Raw genomic sequence first — 21,990 nt, 5'->3', positions numbered from 1 at the left:
TCCCTACTTTTTCCATATACAATCTCTTGGAAACTGGATGAAGACCTCCCAAGTTGGAGAAAACTAGACCCCTGATACACTGGAAGAGAGACATTTCCTTTGACTTCACATTGGTTCACTTACCGCTTATTGAGAACACATATACTAGAAACTACTGTTAAAAACAAAAAAACAACTCAACTGAAATGTAAAGATCTGTCCTTTTTCATTTCTGCAGGTAAATCATCTAACTGACTTAGGCTGGCTCCTTTTCATCTAACTTTGCTTCTTGCATTCTTAGGCAAACAAGTCAGAGAATACTTTTATTTACTGTCTTAGCAATCACATGCACTATGCCCTTAAACTCTTGAGATCAGGACATGGATAAGCACTTAGCCAAAGAAGGTGAAACTTGAACAGGTCTGAAAAAATTTACCATTCTGGACCATTAAATGTCAAGAAGTTTTTGGAATACTTTTCAGAAGTACTAATTATGCACCTTACATCTGAGAACATCTAATTTATTGATAGAATGGGAGAAGTACAACTAAAGGAAAGAGAGGACCAAATGTTTCTACAATGTTTGAGTTTCTTCTAATAAACAGCAAAATCTGGTCAACAATTTTAAAAGTGTAAAATTATCTCAATTACTTTTAACATCAATTCCTATTATCTGGAATATAAAATGATGACTGTGAACAGGTAAAAATCCTTGTGGGAAGCAATTTCGCTGGTAAAATGCATCTAAAGTCATAAAAATATTCATATTATTTCAACTCATGATTGCATTACTGAGAATTTGTCCTAAGGAAATCACCAAAACATAAGTTCAATAAAGGCAAGAACTTTACAGTGAAATGTAGAACACTCTTAGTATATGAGAAAGAATAAATGAAACAATCTTAAAACAAAAGTTCAACAGAAACACATTCATTATTATTTAGACTGTTTCTAAGTTTCTATACTTATAAAAAGTTAATAGGGGGATGAGTGGTCATGATAGTACAATAATTTGATAAACTATAAAGCAATCATTTAAAATTATAAATATGAAAAATAAAATAATCTGTTTGTGCCAATGCTATGTTTAAAATGTACTGCAGAGTTGGGGGTGTGGCTCAGTGTTACAGCACTTGCCTAACATACACTAGGCCCAGGGTTCCATCCTCAACAATGAGGTAGGGGAGTGTGTATTGTAAAAATGAAGATCTATAAAATTTCTAGAAGATAACACAGGAGAAAATCTACATGATTGTTAACAGTTTAGATATTAGCTGTCCCCCAAAAGCTCATGTGTGAGACAATGCAAGAAATTTTAGAGGTGAGATGATTGGGTTTTGAGAATTCTAACCTAATCAGTGCATTAATACCCTGATAGGGATTAACTGGGTGGTAACTGCAGACAGGTAGGGTTTGGCTGGAGGAAGTGGGTCACTGGAGGTGTGCCTTTTGTCCATAGTGAGGCGAGGCTCTCTCTCTGTCTAGTCCTAGTGTCATATTCCCAGCAGCTTTTCTCCATCACTCTGTCCTGCCATAATGCTTTGCCTTACCTTGGGCCCAGAGCAACAGAGATGGCCATTTACAGACTGAGACCTCTGAAACCATGAGCCCCAAAATAAACTTTACCTCCTCTGTTTTTGTCAGGTCTTTCAATCACAGCAGTGAAAAAGTTTACTAAAACAGTGATTTGCGGTTTACCATGAGATTTTAGATACCACACCAAAAGCATAGTCCATGAAAGTAAAACTGCTAAACTGAACTTTACTAAAATTAAAAACTTCAGCTCTGTAAAATATTAAGAAAACCCAAAAACAAGCCGCAGAGTAGAAAAATTTGTAAAACATATCTGATAAAGATGATAAAGGACTTGTATCCAAAGCATACAATGAACTCTTAAAACTCAAACAATAAAAAAGCAAACAACCCAATTTAAAAATGGGCAAAATATCTGGAAAGACACCTTAGCAGATACACGGATGGCAAATAAGCATGTGAAAAGATGTTCAACACCATTCATCACCATGAAATTCCAATCAAAACAACCAGATACCATTATACACCTATTAGAATGGCTCAAAAAAAATTTTTTTGATCATACCAAATACCAGATGCTGGTGAAGATGTGGAGCAACAGCAACCCTCAATCATTGTTGTGGGAATATAAAATGATAGTCACTTCAGAAAAGAGTTTGACAGATTCTTAACCATATGATCCATCAGTAACATTTACTCCTAGGTATTTACCCAACTGTACTGAAAGTTTACATACAAACACCTGCACACAAATGTTTAGAACAGTTTTATTTATAACTGCTCAAAAACCTAGAACCAAGATGCCCTTCATTAGGTGACAATAGATGACAAATTGTGGAACATCCATACAATTAAGTATTACTCAGCTAAAAAAAAAAAAAATAAACTAGTCACAAAAAGTCACAGAGATGGGCATGGTGGCACACAGCTATAATCCCAGCAACCCAAGAGACTGAAGCAGGAGGACCACAAATTCAAGGCCTGCCTGGGCAATTTAGTGAGACCTTGTCTCAAAATAAAATTTAAAAAGGGGCTGAGGATGTAGCTCCTGGTTTTAATTTCCAGTATCACACAAATAAACAAACAAATGTGAAGAAACTTGAAGTGCATTGTTTTTTAAATCAGTCTAAAAAGGCTATATATTGAATGATTTCAATTATCCACATTGCAGAAAAAGCAAAGATCACATCAGGGGTGTGAAGGAATAGAAGGAACTAACAGGCAAAGTACAAGGGATTTTTCGACATGATACAATGCATTTGCCAAAACATACAGAACTGAACATCAGAGTGAACCTTAATTTCTTCCACATATATGTATATAAATTTATATAAATATATATTTATATATATTTTATATTATATTTATATATAGTTTTTAAATAAGGAGGTTAGAAGCATCTCAGACTGTGACAAGAGAATCTAATTGTATCTTAAATGTATTTTAAAATCCTCACCAAATGGGGCAAAATAATAGGTATGGACCTAAGAAACAGGAAATAAATAGAGTCCATAAGACTAAAGTGAAAAGTGTTTTCTTGCCTTCCCTGAGTTTACTCCAGAACTCTAACTGATCTGCTAGATTCCCCAGATGCTAGGCTTCCTAATGGTAAGGACTACATGTTATTCAACTTTCTGTCTCCATTGTCCAATGCCATGTTTGTCATATACAAAGCATTCACTAAAATGTTTTTCTGAATAAATGGGAAAAAAATTAAGGCAAGTACACAAACACAATGTCTTCTCTTTACATTTACATTTCATTCCTTCTTTAGCTTTCTAATTGGTTTCATTGTTTGGAGGTATTAAAAATATTGTGCATGCTCAGGCCAGGGATATAGCTCAGTGGTAGCGTACTTGCTTAGATGTGCCAGGCCCCAAATTCAATCCCCAGTCACACACACACACACACACACACAAAATACTGTGCAGGTTCTACATTTTTCAAACTTTATTATTGATAATTTTGCTTTCTACTATGGTAGGCCTACAGAAATGATATATAAGATCAGAAAATGACATTCTACTATGTAAGCAATTTCAAAATAAGGATATGTTTTCTTTTACTGGAACTAAAAACAGCAATCTGTTTTTATTAATTTTTAAACATATACATTGATACCAAGGACAGCAAAAGGAAATAAGGAGAAGGAATAAGAAATAGTTATTGACAAAAATCAAGCTGTAGCCAGGTATTGTGGGGCACACCTCTAATACCAGCTATTGGGGAGGCTAAAACAGGAGAATTGCAAGTCTGAGGCCAGACCAGCAACTTTGAGATCTATCTCAAAAATAAACAGGTCTGGGAATATGGCTAAGTGGCAGAGCACTTGCCTACTATGCTGAAGGCCCAGAGTTCAATTCCTAGTGTGTATGGGACAAGCTGTTATTTTATGAAAATTATGAGAATGAGTTATTGTAATTACATTGTTTCACCTCATGAAAACTAAATGCACCACACTTTGTATTTTAAAAAAATACAAGACTTCCCTTTACTTACCTGTGAGAAGCTAAAGAATTACCAGTAACGTCTTAAAGAAAGTTCTGATACTGACTTCAAAAATATATAACACTTATTTTGTTTTGATAAGACATTTTGTTTTTTAATTTTCATTTTTAAAAACTTGATCAGCATATAGCAACTCTATGAGTCTATTAAAAAAGAGAAGGAACGGGCTGGGGATATAGCTCAGTTGGTAGAGTACTTGCCTTGCAAGCACAAGGCCCTGGGTTCAATCCCCAGCACCAAAAAAAAATTTTTAAAAAGAGAAGGAGATTAGATATAACAATAGGTTACTTCTTCACATGTAGGAAAATGTTAGAAATGGAAAGCTGCCAACAGCCATTATGGTTTCCTAACCTAACTCATTTCCCTCCTATGTACATCATTTCTGAACACCTCTCAGTTATTCTCTAGCAAAACAAATACAAGTCCTAAATCATTTCCAAACACCAACTCAGAGTTTGAGATCTGCTACATTTTGAATCATTGCCTATACGTGGTCAATTTAAGTGCAATCTCCAAATGTTTTTGATGTGGTAGACTGATCACAGTAAAAATTAAAAAAATAAAACCTACTAGCTTAATCGACAACCTTGATTTGCAAGTCAGGTAAATTACCAAAAGAGGAATCAAGTTTTTGAAATTCGATTTCATTACAATTTCTGAAATACTGTAGTATTATAATTGTACTGTAGTATTGTAATTAAAAGCATGGTTCTCATGTGATGTGATAAATTTGTTATGGGGCCACCAACCACCCATTTCCTAAATGTTCATTTCAACCCAAGAGGCACTGTACATGGATGTGAATAGTAAAGCTATCACTACTACTACAAAAAAGAAAAAGAATTAAAAAGCTCAAACTTGATCTATAAAAGATAACCTTTAAAAATTAATAATAGATTACTTTTAAAGTGATAAACCTTTAGCACTCAAATAGCATCTTTTAATACAAATTAAATTTGGACAATTTATTTTGGAAGTTTAAAAACACAGACTACAGTTTCTCTATGTCTGTAATCTAGAAAAAGAAGAAAAGTACAGTAGTAGGGCCTTTCTCAAGTCAGTAATTTAAAAGAGATGGATAGACAGGGAAATTTAGAATAATCTATCAGCACATAACTCACAAAGGAAACTTTAGTGTCACATTTCCTTGGATTCAAAATACCAAGGAGAAAGAACAAAACTTGCTATTTTCAAGTGAAGATACACGCAGGTTACTTACCTTAGAAAAGCATATCCATAATTTTTTAACACTATCAGACTCAAAATGACTATAATATTGGGTAAAAACTAAGCAATCCTCACAGTATATTCAGTTGACAAACTTTACAAGTGACAGATTTTCTAAATGCTTAAACTGATCAACAAAAGAAGTAGAAAAAGTTTCCAAAATTTCTAAGAGGTCATCACATTTTCCAAGATATCCAAATACTTAATCCACCTCCCAATTTTTTAAACACACTAAATATAACTAAAACTGAATAGACACAGAATATAAAAGCACTGCAGTATGGGGAGGGAATGGTTCCTAGTTATTTTCATTGAATAGTTCTGTAAGAATAAGCAGTCTCTTGAAAGCAGCTGGAGAGTATCCACATAAGCAGCTGACTCTCTGCAGATGTCTCTGTACTTTTCCAAAGGGAAGTAAGCAAATTACTTGTGTATCAAGTCCATAGAATACATAGATCTGTCATTCTTGCTCTGAGGTCTGATTCAAGAATCTAAAAAAATTTCAGATAGGGCTGGGAGCGAACCTCAGTGGTAGAATGAGTGCCCAGCTACATGCAAAGCCGTGGGGTCAATCCCCAACACCAAAAAAGTTTCAGATAGCTTAAGCAAAAATGGATAATTTTTTAAAAGATACATATAAGGGCACTTGAAAAGAGCTCCTTACTTAACAACTCAAATACCTAGCCAATAGGTACATTTCCTCAACTAATATAAGATCCTTATTTAGCTGGCAAGGGACAACAAGTAATGAACAAGAGACTAAATAAAATATTTAAATTAAAGGAGGCATCATCAAATCAGAGGAACAGATTTGGAAAAAAATAATGCAGAGAACAAGTGGGCCTGTAGCCTATAAGAATGAAAATATTGCCAGGCATGGTGGGGCACATCTATAATCCCAGGGAGTTGAAGGCTGAAGCAAGAGGATCACAAGTTAGAGGCCAGCCTCAGCAACTCAGCAAAAACCTCACCTCAGTGAGACCCTATTTCAAAATTTAAAAAGGACTGGGGATGGAGTTCAGTGTTACAATCAGTGGTTCAATTTCCAGCATCCAGTACCAAAAGGAAGAAAAGAAAATATTATCAACTGTAAACTGAACAATAATCATTGTTATTTAAAACATAAGACAGAGAAAGATATTTCAGAAATTGGATTGGATTGTAAAACGTGTTCACCAGTTAAAAGCAACCAGCTTCTCATCAGCTGTTTCTTATGCTGGATGTTAGAGCTTAGTTGTTCTCAGTTCCCTTCTTTATATAGCATAAGATAGTTCAAGAGACTGGGTCTCTGAATTCTTCTAATTCTAAGTTGTCTTTCCTCTTAGGCCTTGCAAAAGCTATTCAACCCTCTTCTGGTCAATAATAATAATATAATTCACAGGAATCCTGGTGATTAATGCACATAAAACTATATGTAAGCTCATAAACAGAAATACAAACTTTTTAGCATTGCATTCAAAACCCTTTGGATCTCATTTCAACCTTCCTTTCCAGTTTCTTCTATCACAACTGTCTACAAACAGCAACTTTTAGGCCCCTCAAGTAGCCTAGGAACTTTTCACATCTTCCTCTCTTTGGTCACACAATTTCCTCAGCCTGTGAAATCCTTCCGCTTTCTTCTCTGCTACTGAAATTCCTACTTGTTCTTAAAGTACAGTTTAAAAGCCTTCTATGACCTATCTCCTCCATAGTCCTTTAAATTCCCACTGTGTATTTTCATTCACCTCCATTATTTCATTTTGATTTACATTTAAAATATTTGTTATTTGTACCTTCCCCACTGCAGTGTAAGCTTCTCAAAAGCAGGGATGCAGAGACACTGTGACTCACAAGCCTAGTAATACTTTACACATAGTTTGTGCTTAACTGTGGAACCAGATTGAATATGAGCTAGTAGAGGACCAACACCAGGAAAAGTAATGCCTAAATTAATGTTTTTCAGACAATGAATCACAACCTAACAAGTTGTGAAATTATTGTAGTGGGCCACTATACACATTCAAAAAACAAAACAACCAAATATTGAACAGACTAAAAAGTACCAGAATACCTGATACTAGTAAATACAGTTTTGGTGAATCTTGTTTTGATGGGTTATTTTTGCATATATATTGGGTTGTAATAGAAAAGATATTTCTTGCTGTGAGATTCAATTTTTGAAAAAATATTTTAAAACTGCATAAAGATTTTTTCCAAATATGGGCTAGAATTATACCACCCATAAATAGTCTCTTACTGAATTGCCTGAGTGAAGCACAAAAAGCATCTATATAGCTGACAGCTGAGAAACAGAACAAACCTAACTGGCTCTAACCTAAACCACCACAATATCCTTTGTCAGTAATGCCATCATCTAATGAATGAACTCAGCACAGTTCATGCTCATAAAGTACTTCGCTGTCATCATAAAGTGTTTCCTTGTCAATTAAGTCTCTTTGCTTATCTACAAGATCATAAGAATTATTCCCAATGAGACTTATCTTTAAAAATAATTATCCTTGAGAGCATGGTAACAAGCTCTCAACTGAAACAAACCAGTCAGTGGTGGCTAGAAAGACAACTGTTCACAACAATTTATAAGACCCTGACAAATCTTTATGCTAGTAAAGAAAAATCTTTTCCTGGTTACAGCAATCTGTGGATGTGATTTCTAAGAAAAGTGTAATGCTGTTTTCAAATTCAGTATCATTTGTTTGCAATCTTAACTATACATGAAATTAGAAGTATTTTTGAAGTTAAAATTATGATTGTCATGCTCTCTTCACTGATAACCTGTGGAGTAGAGACAGCAACAATAAGGACAAAGATTGATTTGGTCCCCCATCTGTTATCCAATTTACAAAAGTAGATAAAGGGTAAATAAATATATAAGATGGTTACATTTCACTATGGTAGTACCAAAGTTCAACTGCTATCCAAGTTTACAGGAATGTAACTGAATTTTAACGATTATAAGTTAAGTAATTACAATCAAGAATAGTTAACTATTATCAGTCAACAATAGCTGAAAAATCAAAGAAATGGAAAATATACTACATTTAGAATGCAAAGACCTGCCTTTAATTCTGGTTGCCACTCATCAGTGCAATACTCACTTTTCCTCTCATATAAAGTGGGGTAATTTTACTCATATTCAGTCAGCAAGTATGTACTGAGGAATAACCTTCTATATGCCACCAGACATTTGGCTAGAGAGTCAACAAATAAATACAGTATTTGATATAATACCTGCCCTCAAAGGAGTTTATAATTTCTCTCACAGGGCCGTTGTGAAATTCAAATGCAAAAACACTGCAAACAGTTAACACACTATACACACTGCAAAGTAGAATAACGATTATGATTGTTTGTTCTACCTCTTAACAATCCACCTTTATTGCAAGAGCTTAGCAAGATCCAATAAGTAAAATACATAAGATCAGATAAAATAGTACTTAACTGATTTGCCACTTAGACTGGAATTCCAAAGCCTAAAAAAAAAAATCACTATTTGTTAGCATATTCTTCCCTCATGACTCTCAATATGACCATAATGATAAAATGAATTGAGAATGCAAGTACTGTAACCTATAGTGTTGCTCTGGGCATGTGGCTCTGTATGCGGGTTGCATTCCCTACATTTGGCAAAGGAATAAAAAACAGATATTTCTAGGTCTCATGCAAGCTATTTAATCACAATCCTTACAAGGTAAGCCTGAGAATCTATGCTTTTGACATGAGCACCCAAGTGATTTCTACGTGCATAAAAACTTGGGAACCACTGCCATAAAAATTTCCTCTGATCAATAAAGCATTTCAAACACTATTACCAAAATCAGCCTGGAAAATTTGAGGCAAACAGAATTCAGTTACAATTAAGAAGGCAGCTCTTGAGAAGGTACTAAGTAGTCAATGTTACATGACTCACACAACTTGTAAAAATTCCTTTTGTGGCACCGTCTTTTCTTTTTATTCAATGCTGTTCAAACTTTCACACAAAATAAAATAAAAAAATTGACTCTCAATAAGCAAATTTATATAGGTAGCCTAATTTACCTTATGGTTTAATTTTAACAAGGAAAAGCTGATGGATGTATTATCTGGTAGCTATTAAGTGGGAAAACGTTTATTCTTTGACTACCATATCATGATTTTGAATGCCTGCAAGCCAACCATAGGGGTCCATGATTAAAGATCACACTATCCAAATACCAAAGAGACAAAAGAAATGGCCAAAAGACAAACCTACTCTCTCAAAATCTAGGCAGTCCCAAATTCAAACCCACAGCACACAAAAACCTTCATAAAAAGGCATCTCTCAAGAAATGAATCAAGAGCCCTTGGAATTACATGAACCTGAAATCAGTTACTTCACATACTATATAATTAGCACAAAGACATTTATTTGGGGTTCATTTGTTGAAAGCATCCTTCACACATTAGCCTCCAGGTACATACACATCAGTGTATGTTACACTGGGAAAAATTACAAGGTGGAGACTAATGTTGCTAGTCAAGAAAACTTTCCATCTGTAGTAAAATTGAGAGCCCAGAGGGCTTCTTCATATTGCACTACCAAGCCCGGCAACATGACTCTCTAGAATCAGTTACATTCTAGTCCATTTTGAAAGGAAAAAGGACTGAACCATACTGACTCCAATATAATTTAATAATTGTTCCAAGATTCAGTGAAGAGAGAACCTTGCTAAGCAGATTCTAAAAGGATCACAACGAGACTAAACTTCTTACTTGTGTCCAAGCTTATATCCCCTTAAATCTCAGTTACTGTTCTTTCATGCCTCTATGAGTGTAATATATGAAAACTGGAATAAAATCAATTTGTACACACAGGGAAAAGGTTTAAAATAGGGAAGTCTTAAACAGCAATTATCAAGGTCCAGAAGTCCACCTGACACCCAATGATATGTCTATACAATGATAATCTACCTATCCCTAACTCAGACCCCACTTGGCACTTCATCAACATGGAAAATGTTCCTGGGACAACAGAGAGGCTGACTTAAAGAACCTGGATAAGTTCTAAAGAGTGTTGTCTAAAGAATGCTTATGGAAAATCAGCCTCAAATCTGATCAAAACAAGCAGCAAGTACAAGAAGAACAGTGTCTATTTGGTAGTTTATTTCCTCCTCTCATATGAAAACCTAACAAAAAGATGCAGACAAAAAAGGAAGGAAGGAATGAACAAACAAGAAAATATATAAAAGATGGGGTTTCAGAGACTTTACCCTTTAGTTGGCTTTGTGTTCCAACTATCACTACCTTCCACTAGAGTATCAGAGAAGTTTCAAATAATTTGGATATCAAACACAGTTGGGAAGGGTGAGAAATCAAACCCAGGAAGATTTCTGATCATCACAACCTTCCAGAGAAGGTTGTCCTTTTCCCCTGCCCTTTAAAGGAGACAAAGTTCTCCACCCACTAGTAGGGATGTGCTAAAAAGCAATGTCTTTTCTCTAGAAGGAAAAGACTTCCTAGGTTCCTAGTCTGGAACCTGGACCTGAGGCAAGTTCATCTACCTGTCCTATGGCACCATCTGGAGTCTCCTTTAGTACCTAGTTTATATCTGGGTTTTACTGCAGAAAATATAATAAAGGCAAGAAGTCACCAACTATGTTTGTTGGTTGTGTATTGGGGTGTGTGTGTGTGTGTGTGTGTGTGTGTGCACGCGCGTGCACATGTAGGCATATGGGAAATCACCTTAGCTATAGTTTCCTACAGAATTTTATTTAAGTTTGGTTCCTTTAGATCCTATAAAGAATAAATGATTTAAAACGTTATAGGGGGGAGGGAAGGGTTAGTGTTAGGGTTAGAGTTAGGGTTAGGGAGGGGGGCAAGTATGGAGGAAGAAAGTACTGTATAGAGGGTAAAGAGGGGTGGGAGGGGTGGGGGGAAGGGGAAAAAAAATAACAGAATGAATCAAACAACATTTCTGTATGTGGATTTATGATTACACAAATGGTATGCCTTTGCGCCATGTACAGAGAGGCAACATGTATCCCATTTGTTTTACAATAAAATAAAATAAATAAATAAATAAATAAACGTTATAGTAGATCTATAATTTTTAAATACATTAAGTCTAAAAATAAACAGCTGGATCCAAAGTTATCTTCAAAGGGAAAGGAAATGACAATTCCAAGAGCTTCTATCAGAAGAAACATTAACCACAGATTTTCACTTATCCAGAAAGACAACAACTAAGTGCTCAGATATGAGAAATCAAAGGTCATTATTATATTCTATATCTGAATGTCATGCCCCCCCCAAAGACTAAAAATATATTTCCAGACATTACTAGAAAACTGTATGTAGGACATTTATGAGAAAAGAAAGTTATCTATTTATAGAAAGAACAAGAAAGGTATAATATTTTCAAACACATGTTTGGGTGACCTACTCTTTCTCGAGGTGAAAGGGATGAGGAAAAAAAAAAAAAAAAAAGAGTAGATACTCTAGAGTAAGATCATCAAGGATAAAGGCAGGGGAACGAGATGAATAAGAAAGGATGGACTCCTATATAAGACCAGACTCTTTCAAGATACCATCCTCTTTACAAACCTTGGGTAAACCTGCTGTTTTATAAAAGCAAAGACAGTTGTGGAAATTATTATCAAAAATAAAATGTTTTTTTAAAAATGAGACTTACATGGGCAAATCCCAGGAAGAAGCAAGACAGTAAAAGTGAAAAAAGAATATGTAATATCAAAGCGGTAAGAAGAGAAATTCAGAATTGAAGATTCCTACAGAGAATGGAGACAATGAGAACATAAACTCCACAAGTCAACCAGTAACCACTATAAGAATTTTAACACCAAGTACAAAAACATGAATGTAACACCTAGGTAAGGACAGTGGAGAAAGTCTGCACAGAAACTGCTTTAAGGGATGCATGCGGTGGGGAACTAGGATGAATGATGGGGGAGGGACAGCAGCAGGGGAAGAGAGTGGGTTGAAAGAGCCTCAAAAAAAGAAGAAAAGGAAAGCAAACTATAGGAGAGAAAGAATAGGATAAAGTCAAGTGTGGGATCCCAAGAGCATGCACTAAAAACACGCAGAAGTCAAAGACCTAAAAAAGGGTTGTAGTTTGTGGGAAGTGGCAGCTAGGACAGCTCTACCATAAACTGTACTCAAAAGAAGTGTGAGTATAGTGTACAAGAGAAGATGGGACCAGAACAGGGATGCACTCAGATGTGGTCAGGGTAGAATACCAGAACTACAGCAAAGAAAACTACTGTCAACCCCCACTTCACTCCCACCAAAAAGTACGCAAGGGTCAGAAAAGAAGGTATTTTGGGGGGTTATGAACACAAAAAAGAGGGGAAGAAAGGACAAGCGGTAAATGGGAAATACTGGAGGTGCTTAAACATAGGTCAGGGGAACTGGGGAAATAAAAAGAAGCGGAGTAAGAAGAGATGAGGTTTCCGGAAGAAAAAAGTGGGAGCAGACCGAGAGGTCCTGCTTACTTGGTCTAGAGGGCAGAAGGGCAGTCCACAGGGACTGAGGGGAGTGGCGGAGAACAGGAACTATGATGCTAAAGACAAGAACTTGAGGAAGACACGATACTAGCAGGGTCAGAAAAAAGGATGCCGTTAGTAAAGAGCAGAAGACATTCGTTATGAAGAAGGCGAGGGGCAGTGAGGAGCAAAAAATGGCATGCCAAAGGGACAGAAAACAGCCAAAGGCATGGGGGCAGGGGTAAGAGCACTGGGGCAAGGACATAAACTGGAGACCACAGGAAGGAAGGTGGGAGGTCGCAGAAACTGGGGGAGGTGGGGTCAACCCACAAGGAGGTACCAGGCAGCTGAGGCCTGAAGGGGGCGGGGGTCCAGAGAGCCCGTATAGGGGTTGGGGGAGGTTGCGGCCTGAGGGTGACAGGAGTGGGAGAGGAGATGCAGGGACAGGCGGAGGGGACTGGGAAGGGTGGGGCGGCATTCGGCCCGGATACTCACACCTCCAGGATGCGGTCCCCCTTGCGCACCCCGGCCCGGTCGGCCGCCCCCCCGGGCAGCACGGCGCTCACATGCTGCAGCGGCGCGTACAGCTCCCCGTTGATGCTCCGCAGTTGCCCGCCCTCGCTCACTTGGCCCCGCACGTTGAAGCCGTAGCCGGACTCGGACTTGACGATGCGCACGACCCGCGGGCCGCCGCCTCCTCCTCCGCCGTTCCCGGCGCAGTGGAGCCCGGACCCCCCGCCGCCGCCGCCACCTCCGTTCCGATGAGGGGCTGAGGGGTGAATCCCTTCCCCGTCCTCGTCCGCCATCTTGCGAGCAATCGAGCCGTACCCCCGCCCCCCTACGCCTCCACTCCCTCCCAGCGCGTGCTCGTCCTTCTCAGCAGCCGCGCGACCCCCGGCGCGCGCGCCCGTACCACCGGCCGCGGGACCGAGTCGGCCACGGCGCTGCTGGCCGGCTAAAGGGGAGCGGGGGGGGGGGGGGGGGGGGGCGGCGGAGGAAAGCGGAAGGTTGAGCACCGCGCGGCCTCATGGGAAATGTAGTTTCTGAGCTGTGGGGTGGAGAGAGGCTGAGCCCAGACCTGAGCGGAGGATATCTGGCGCATTTTCGGGAGCAAGGCCTGCTGGGAGCTGTGGTTTATCACCTAGGCGCTATTAGGCATTTCACGTGTTGAGCATCTAATCTAACACCGAGCGTGGCAAAATTTTCCTCTGCTGACGTGGGGCAAGGTTTTGTTTTTGTTTCGTTTCCTTTCATTTCGTCGCTTCTAAAAACGTTAATATGTCCTAAGGATGTAGCCCAGATGTAGGGCTTTGCTCGCCCGCGGGACTGGATTCAATTCTCAACACCGCGCGAGGGGGCGGCAGGAGGAGAAAAAAATTTTAAAAAGGAAGAGAGAAAGAAAACCCAATAATGTTAGTATTAGTTGATAAGTTTGTGATTCAACACAAACTTAACTTGTTTAGTAACTGTATGTTCATTTTATTCTCACCTTGTGAGACAGCTGGTTCAAGAATTAGTTTCCCTGTTTCACATATTAGGAAACTGAAGTTTAAAGTGTCTAAAATCAAACAGATATTAAGTAACAGGAACTAAGGCCTAGTTGTTTTTGCGCAACTTTCCTTTCATGTATTGCAACTAGCTATGTAAAAGCTATACCCCAACTATACAAAAAACATATAGAGAGGAAACTACTGTCTCCGTAATTTAGAACTAGATGTTACAGTGGTCAAGTAATAATTACAATTGTGCGATAATTTTGAATTAGCTTTATTTTAAATTGATTGTGTTTGCCCCAATAGCACAATAGAATTCTTTACAAATGGCAGAAATTGGTGTTTTTTTGTTTTTTTGTTTTTTGGGGGGTTTTTTGGCTGCCTACCAAAACACAAACTTACAGATGTTGTGCAGAGTGCCTGGTGAAGGTCTGGAGTTGTAGCTGAGTACTAGAGCACTTGCCTAGCACATGTGAGGCACTGGGTTCGACCCTCAGCACCACATAAAAGTAAATAAAATAAAGATATTATGTCCATCTGCAACTAAAAAACAATATTTTAGAACAAAGTGCTTGGTGAAGACAAGTAAAAAGAACAAGAGAAAAAATAGTGAATAAGCTTATTTAAGCCATTACTACTCCAGTCTGACAATTGATTTCATCCTACTGATAAGGTAAATCGTTTACTGTTTCATAGATGTTGTGGAAGACACAAGATTCCTGGGTCAGAAACAAAAGACTATTACTCAAGACCCAAAAAGCAAGGAGCTTCAGCATGTTTGTGTCAGTTCCTTTTGCCCTCCCCACCCGGCAAAGTACCACATGTTTGAAGCAAAGGGCCCAAATGAATGCTGTGCACTTAGTGGATTTACATCACAGCTAAGGAACACTGAACTTGAGGAAGCTGCCATTTTATACAAAGCAGTAAGCAAACCTGTTCTTTGATCTGGAGGGAGACATTACTTCATCCCTCAAGGTTCATACAAATACATCCCATGACCCTAAGAAAAAACCTCAGTAAAAAAGTCAGGACCTCGCATTCTTGGCATACCTAGGAAGACAAATAGAAGCATGAGGACTATATTACTACATGCCAAACACTATTCTAAGTACTTTACATCTACATCTCGTTAAATCCTTACAGTCTTACAATGTTCCCTATTTTATAGGTGAATAAGATACACAGAGAAGTTGCAGTTATAAACAGTAAATGCAGAAGAAGCAGAGACTCGATGACTTATAAAAGCAACAAGCAACCTCCTGAAAGAATTTATGAACTAGGTAAGCCTCCCAGGAATTACTTAAGGAAGGGCTAGTAAAAGAATTAAGAGATCTCACCAAGTGTGGGATGAGAACTCAAATTCCTTATAATTAAAACATAAAAATGAATATGGCCTTACTTTAAAACCAAGCTAATGAAGAAGGAACTTGATTAGTTATATAATACAAAATAATAAAGTCGGGATAAGAATTTTGCTCCAAAATAATAATGAAATTTGGTTTGAACGTGAATCATAGGAAAGGACATATCTCCTAAAGGTGTCAAAGAAAGAAAAAGAGAGCCTTTGTTAAAAGAGCTGGTTTTGCATTTGTAAAATATAGTGAATGCCTGCTGTGTTCTCTGCCACTAGCGACAATCCCTAATGGCTTAAGGATGCAAAGATAAATAAGATGATATCTACAAACTCCATGAAGGGCAATAGTACACGGTCAGACTTACAAACCACATATCCCTTGATTTGGCGGTTCCACTTCTAGGAGTTCATGCTAGTGTTACACTTGCACAAGTGTGAAATGACATTTTTTTGTGAAGTTAAGTCATTGCAGTACTGTTTGTATTCACAAAAGATTGGAAATTACCTAAACATATCCACAATGGAAAAATGAATCATTGTAAATAAAGAATAAGGAAGCTCTTTATGCAGAGATATGGAATGATCTCATGGAGACTGTATATGGTTAAGTGAAAACAAGGTGCAGCACAGACTATAGCACATAATACTGTATAAAAGAGGAAGCATCTATACATTTATATCCTTAGAAATATCACAAGAAATTGATAACATTAATTACTGCTGGGGAGACTAGACAGCTAAGGTGAACAGTGGTAAAAAGGAGACTTTGCTCTTTGTTTTGGTTTGGATCTTGAATGTCCCCCCAAAACTCATGTACTGAAGTCTTGATTTCCAATGCAGCAATGTTCAGAGGTAGGGCTTTTAGGAAGTGATTGGATTATGAAAACTTTAACCTCATCAATGAACTGATCCATTGATGAACTCATAGCTAAATGGACTATTGGAAGGTGTGGAAACTATAGGAGGTGGGGCCTAGTTGACAGGCAGGTGTCCCTGGGGTACTATATCTTGTCTACAGCCTTTTCTCCTTTCTGACTGCATCTACTTTCCAGCTGCCATGAGATTTGCTCTGTCCCTCCCTTTCTCCATGATTCTCTGCCTCATCCTAGGCTCAGAAACAATGGAGCCAGCTGACAGTGACTTGAAACCTCTATAACTGTGAGCCAAAATAAATCTTTCCTCCTTTAAATTGTTTTTTCTCCGTATTTTGTCACAGCAATGAAAAGCTGATTAACACAATTCCTTTCTGCAATGGTCCTCTAACTTCTGAATTTTCATTCATACGAGTGTGTTGCCTATCCGGAAATAAATAAAATATTCAGTAAGAATCATATTGGCAGAAAGGGTGATCAGATCATCAAAATTAGATAATATGGCATCATTATTATTTTTAAAAATAGTCTAGCAGGAGAGACAGCAAAATACAAAATAATTACAATATAGAAGCATGCACGAGCTGCTGAAACGGTTCGTAAGCAGGGACCTTCCAGCATCCAGAGGTTGAGGAAGATGTTTCATAAAATGGGAGAGCTTAACTAACTAAGTGATTAGAGAAGAGAAGAGTTAGCAAGAGAGATGAATGGTGGTGGAAGGGCATTTTGGGAAAGGGGAACAACATACTCAAGAAATTTAAAAGAACATAGTGCAGTGTGAGAACACTCAGTCCAGTAGGATAGGAGCAGAGGCAGCAGGGCAGGAAGTAATCTGGGGAGGTAGGCAAGAGTTAGATTTGGGGAAGGCTTTAGGCATTGAATTCTCTGCCCAGGAGTTTGAATTTCATTCCTAAGAATTCAGGGGCCTTTGCACAGGGTGTGGCAGTTCACACCTATAATCCCAGCAGCTCAAGAGGCTGAGGCAGGAGGATCTTGAATTCAAAGCCAGCCTCAGCAACTTAGCAAGACTCTAAGCAACTCAGTGTCTCTAACAAAAATACAAAAAAGGACTGGGCATGTGATTCAGTGATTGAGCACACCTGAGTTCAATCCCCTCCAAATGCATTTCAGCAAAGCAGCAGTATTATCAAATTTGTGCTTCAGAATGTTCACTTCAGGATTTGAGGAGAATTAATTGAGATAGATCAATTAAGAAGCAATTGCAAGGGTTGAGGACATAGTTCAGTGGTAGAGCACTTGCTTAGCATGTGCAAGGCTCTGCATTCAATCCCCAAGGACCACCAAAAAAAAAAAAAAAAAAAAAAAAGCAATTGCAAGCTGGGTGTGGTGGCACATGCCTGTAATCCCAGCAGCTCAGGGGTTTGAAGCAGAAGGACCACAAGTTCAAAGCCAGCCTCAGCAACTTAGCCAGACCCTAAGCAACTCAGTGAGACCCAATCTCAAATTTTTTTTTAAAAAAAGGGGACTGGGGATGTGGCTTAGTGGTTAAACAACCCTGGGCTCAATCCCTGGTACCAAAAAGAATAGCAATTGCAATGATTTGGGTGAGAAGTAGCAAGATTCCAACTAGGGCCCTGGGAATACAAGGAAGGAGACACATGGGAGAGAAAGGACTTGGTAAGTATCAGGATCTCAGGTGCAAGGTGGGGATGGGGGGAGAAAAGGTGCATGATTGTTTCTCCAAGACAAAGCCTGAAAGAGAAGAAGTTGAGTGGAAAATAATGAGTTTAGTTTGGGGTCTGGCGGATTTGAAGATTCTGTAGAGATCCAAGATGAATTGTCCAGCAATTGGATGGATGCATGAGGTTGGAGCAGGGAAAAGGAGTCTGGGCTCTGCACAGGTCTGGGAGTCTTTGACTCTGGGTGGTGGCGGATGAGAGCACCAAGGTAGAGCATGTAGTGAGATGAGAAGAGTGTCATAGCCAGAACCCAGGAAATCTCCCCCAGCCCCCTCCCCCTAAGAGGAAGGAGATCAAGTGAAAGACTAAGAGGAGCCAGAGAGAATGGGGTCTTGGAAGTCAACAAACCTGCCTTCAGGAATAGGACCTAGACCACATGCAGAACACTTTCCATCTAAGGGCTTGTTTCACCGTGCATTAAAAGATAAACAGAAGTATTCACATGAAGCTAGGCTCAGATAACCATCAGACCCCAGTCACACTGCTCATAAATAGGGTAACTGAACCTTGAACCCAGATGTTCGGACACCAAGGCCAGGGCACTCTCCCTCCACTATCTAGGTTCCTTTTGGTTAATTATGAAAAAGTTCCACCTGCCCTTTATGATCTGCAGAATTAGCAGGTTTCTGTTCCCTTTTGTGTGGAAATTTTTTTAACATATTTTCAATTATAGATGGACATGATACATTTATTTATTTATTTATTTGATGCTGAGTATTGAACCCAGTGCTTCACACGTGCTAGGCAAGCACTGTACCACTGAGCCACAACCCAGCCCCTTGTATGGGAATTTCTTAGGTGAGAATTCCACCTCTGAACTTTTGCACACATGATCCTTTGGTCCTGGATATTCTGCCTCTTCTCTTTCCCTCATTGCTGGTGTGAACTCTACTCATCTTTCAGACCCTACAGAAGTTCCTCCATAAAGCCTTCCATGAAGACTCCAGTTCACTCTGACATCTCTTCTAAACTCCCAGCAAAATGCACCTTCATGTGACCCCCATTGAGTTATGCTCTTGTGTAATTCCCTTCCCGTTGAGGGAATGGAACCTGTGACCTACTTCTAGGCAATAAAATAAAAGGTGATGATGTGTCTCTCCCATGATTATGTTATACTATTTAACACTCCTTAGCAGACTAAGTGAGGAGATTCTCCTGCTGGCCTTGAGAAAGTAAGCTGCCCTACTGAGAACTGCCTCTGGGGATACCACATTGTAGGGAACAGCACCAGATGCTGAGGAGACAGCAAGAAAATGGGGCCTTCAGTCCTATACGCTTAGAAAATTCTGCCAACAACCACATGAACTTAGAAGAGGATCCTAAGTGCCACAAAGAAACGCAGCCCAGTCACCACTTTGCATCCTTGTGAGACCTGAGCAGAGGATCCAACAAAACTGAGCCCAGACTCCTGACACCAATTGAAACCATGAGACCAGGAATGCCACTTCTTTTGAGCTGTTGAATTTGTTGCAGTTAGTTACACTGCAATGGATAATTAATGTACCTCCTTTCGCATTTATGGTCAGCTCTATTCAGTTTAGACCACAACATAATACCTAATTTTGCTTTACCTTTCCAATCTGAACATAAGCTTCTTAAAAACAAAGAACTGGTCACATATGACTTGTCATGCCCTCACAGTACACGAAAGTGAGGGGCACAGAGAAGGAGCTCAACAAGTGTTCATGGAATGTTAGTCCAGGTACTGGGCACATTCCTATAATCCCAGCAGCTCAGGAAACTGAGGCAGGAGGATCACAAGTTCAAAGCCAGCCTCAGCAACGTAGGTCCTAAGAAACTCAGCAAGACCCTGTTTCTAAAGAAAATATTTTAAAAGGGCTGGGGATATGGTTTAGTAAGTAAGTGTCCCTGGGTTCAATCCCTGGTACCAAAAAAAAAAAAAAAAAAAAAAAAAAAAAAAGAATGTTAGTCCAGGAAATGATCCAAAAAGTGGCTGACACCTGCTGCATAGGACCACGGTGGGAATCACATGAATAATGTGGAAAAAGCCAAACAGAATGCTTAGAACATAGATAATATTAATAACACTATAAGTCAGGCATGTGGTACATACCTGTAATCCCAGTGACTCAGGAGGCTGAGTCAAGAGGATTCCAATTTTGAAGCCAGCCTCAGCAACTGAGCGAGATCCTGTCTCAAAAAGTAAAAAGGGTTGAGGATGTAACTTAGTTATAGAGCACCTCTGATACCAATACTGAAAAATAATAAGTTGATAACACTGTCACCTTTAACCTCATTCCATCTTTTTTTTTCCCCTAGTGAAGAAAGAGCTCCCTTGATCAACCAACCAAAAAGAACCAGCAAAGTATAGCGGCTTATCAAAGGTCACAGAGCTGAACAGTGATCAGAATTCAGTCCTGAGAAGATAAATGGCTTAAAAGAGGCAAGGAAGCATTCCATTGCCTGTGGAATCATGGGGTGAAGAAAACAAAGGCCCCTGCCCTAATTCCCTCCTCTTTCTTCTTCACTACTCGTCTATACTTGTTCCCTGAAGACCACATGGGAAATTATGTCTTTGGTAAATGGAGTAACTGAAAACCTAGAGATGAGAAGGTTACTAGCCAAGATTCAATTAGTTGCAAGTGGCAGAACTCAACTAACTTCTCTAACAAACTAACTTAAGCAAAAAAAAAAAAAAAAAGAGTATTTATTAGTTCACATAGCTAAGGAGGACACTGGGTGTCCAGTTAACTGTGGCTGCATAACAAACCATCCCAAAACCTAATGCATAGAACGATCATTTTATGATCATGGACTCTGTGGCTCATAAATTCAAATAGAACTCAGTGGGGATGGTTTGTCTCTGTTCTGTGATGCCTGGAGCCTCTCTCAGAAAAACTCAAAGGTTAAGGGTGACTTGATGACTAGATTCTGGTATCATCTGGAAAGGCATATGGTGGCAGAGGCTGGTTGCTGGCTGGAATCTCTTCTAGGGCTGTTATCCTGACTCCCCACACATGGCTTCTTCACATAACTACTCAGCTTCAAGCTCATAGCTAGGATTCAAGAGAATAAACCAGTAATACATATGGCACTTTTATAACTCAACCTCAGAAGTCATATAGCATAGTGTTTGGGCCCAAGTGGTCTCAAAGTTCTGCCTAGGTGCAAGGGGAGAGGACATAAACACCATTTTTCAATGAGAGGAGTATCAATGTTGCATTATAATTAGTGCGTGTGAAGTGAGATATATCATGGTAGCCACTTTTAGAAAATATGATCATTCATACTGGGATAATTCATAGATTTAAAGCATGTGCTGAAAGAACAAAGGCCTTGGGGTTGGACCCAGAGAACTCAGGAATATTTCTCTCTTTTTTATCTGCCTCTCTTTTTTACTCATCTCTGCTTCTCTTATAGGAGAAAACCCCCTTATTTTTCTTAGCCTATGTATAGTTTCCAAAAGGACTTTGGCCCTTACTTGAGTCATATGCCCACCACTTGGATCAATTAAAATTACCTGAATAGCTATGATTATCCACACCTGGATCACATGCTCAGGCTGTGAAGAAAGCTTACTGGGTAGACTGTAAAGAACAACTAGTGCAGTGGAGAACAGTGACACACACCTGTAATCCCAGTGACTCAGGAGGTTGAGGCAGGAGGATTTCAAGTTCTAGACTATTCTCAGCAATTTAGCAAGACCCTAAGCAACTTAGCAAAGCCCTGTCTCAAATAAAGGCTGGGACCGGGTGCAGTGGCACATGCCTATAATCCCAACAGCACAGGAGGATCACAAGTTCAAGGCTAGCCTCAGCAAAAGTGAGGCGCTAAGGAACTCAGTGAGACCCTGTTTCTAAATATAAATACAAAATAGTGCTGGGGATGTGGCTCAGTGGTCAAGTGCCC

The 21,990-nt window shown here is 39.0% G+C and overlaps 2 protein-coding genes across 2 annotated transcripts in view; both read right to left on the bottom strand.

The window, feature by feature from the left end:
• The window catches only part of SNX27 (sorting nexin 27), a 68,514-nt gene extending 54,840 nt beyond the window's left edge, over positions 1-13,674 (bottom strand). Inside the window, exon 1 of the mRNA XM_079155327.1 lies at positions 13,197-13,674. Within this exon, the coding sequence (XP_079011453.1) occupies positions 13,197-13,507 (311 nt within the window). The 5' untranslated portion in view covers positions 13,508-13,674. The remainder of the gene's footprint in view (positions 1-13,196) is intronic.
• PSMB4 (proteasome 20S subunit beta 4) overlaps positions 1-21,990 on the bottom strand; it is a 222,733-nt gene that overhangs the window by 6,323 nt on the left and 194,420 nt on the right. The window lies entirely within an intron of this gene.

Source organism: Sciurus vulgaris (genome assembly GCF_902686455.1).
Source record: "Sciurus vulgaris genome assembly, chromosome: 1".
Taxonomy (NCBI): domain Eukaryota; kingdom Metazoa; phylum Chordata; class Mammalia; order Rodentia; family Sciuridae; genus Sciurus; species Sciurus vulgaris.
The sequence above is the reverse complement of the archived record's forward strand: the minus strand, read 5'-3'. Positions and strand labels throughout refer to the sequence as shown.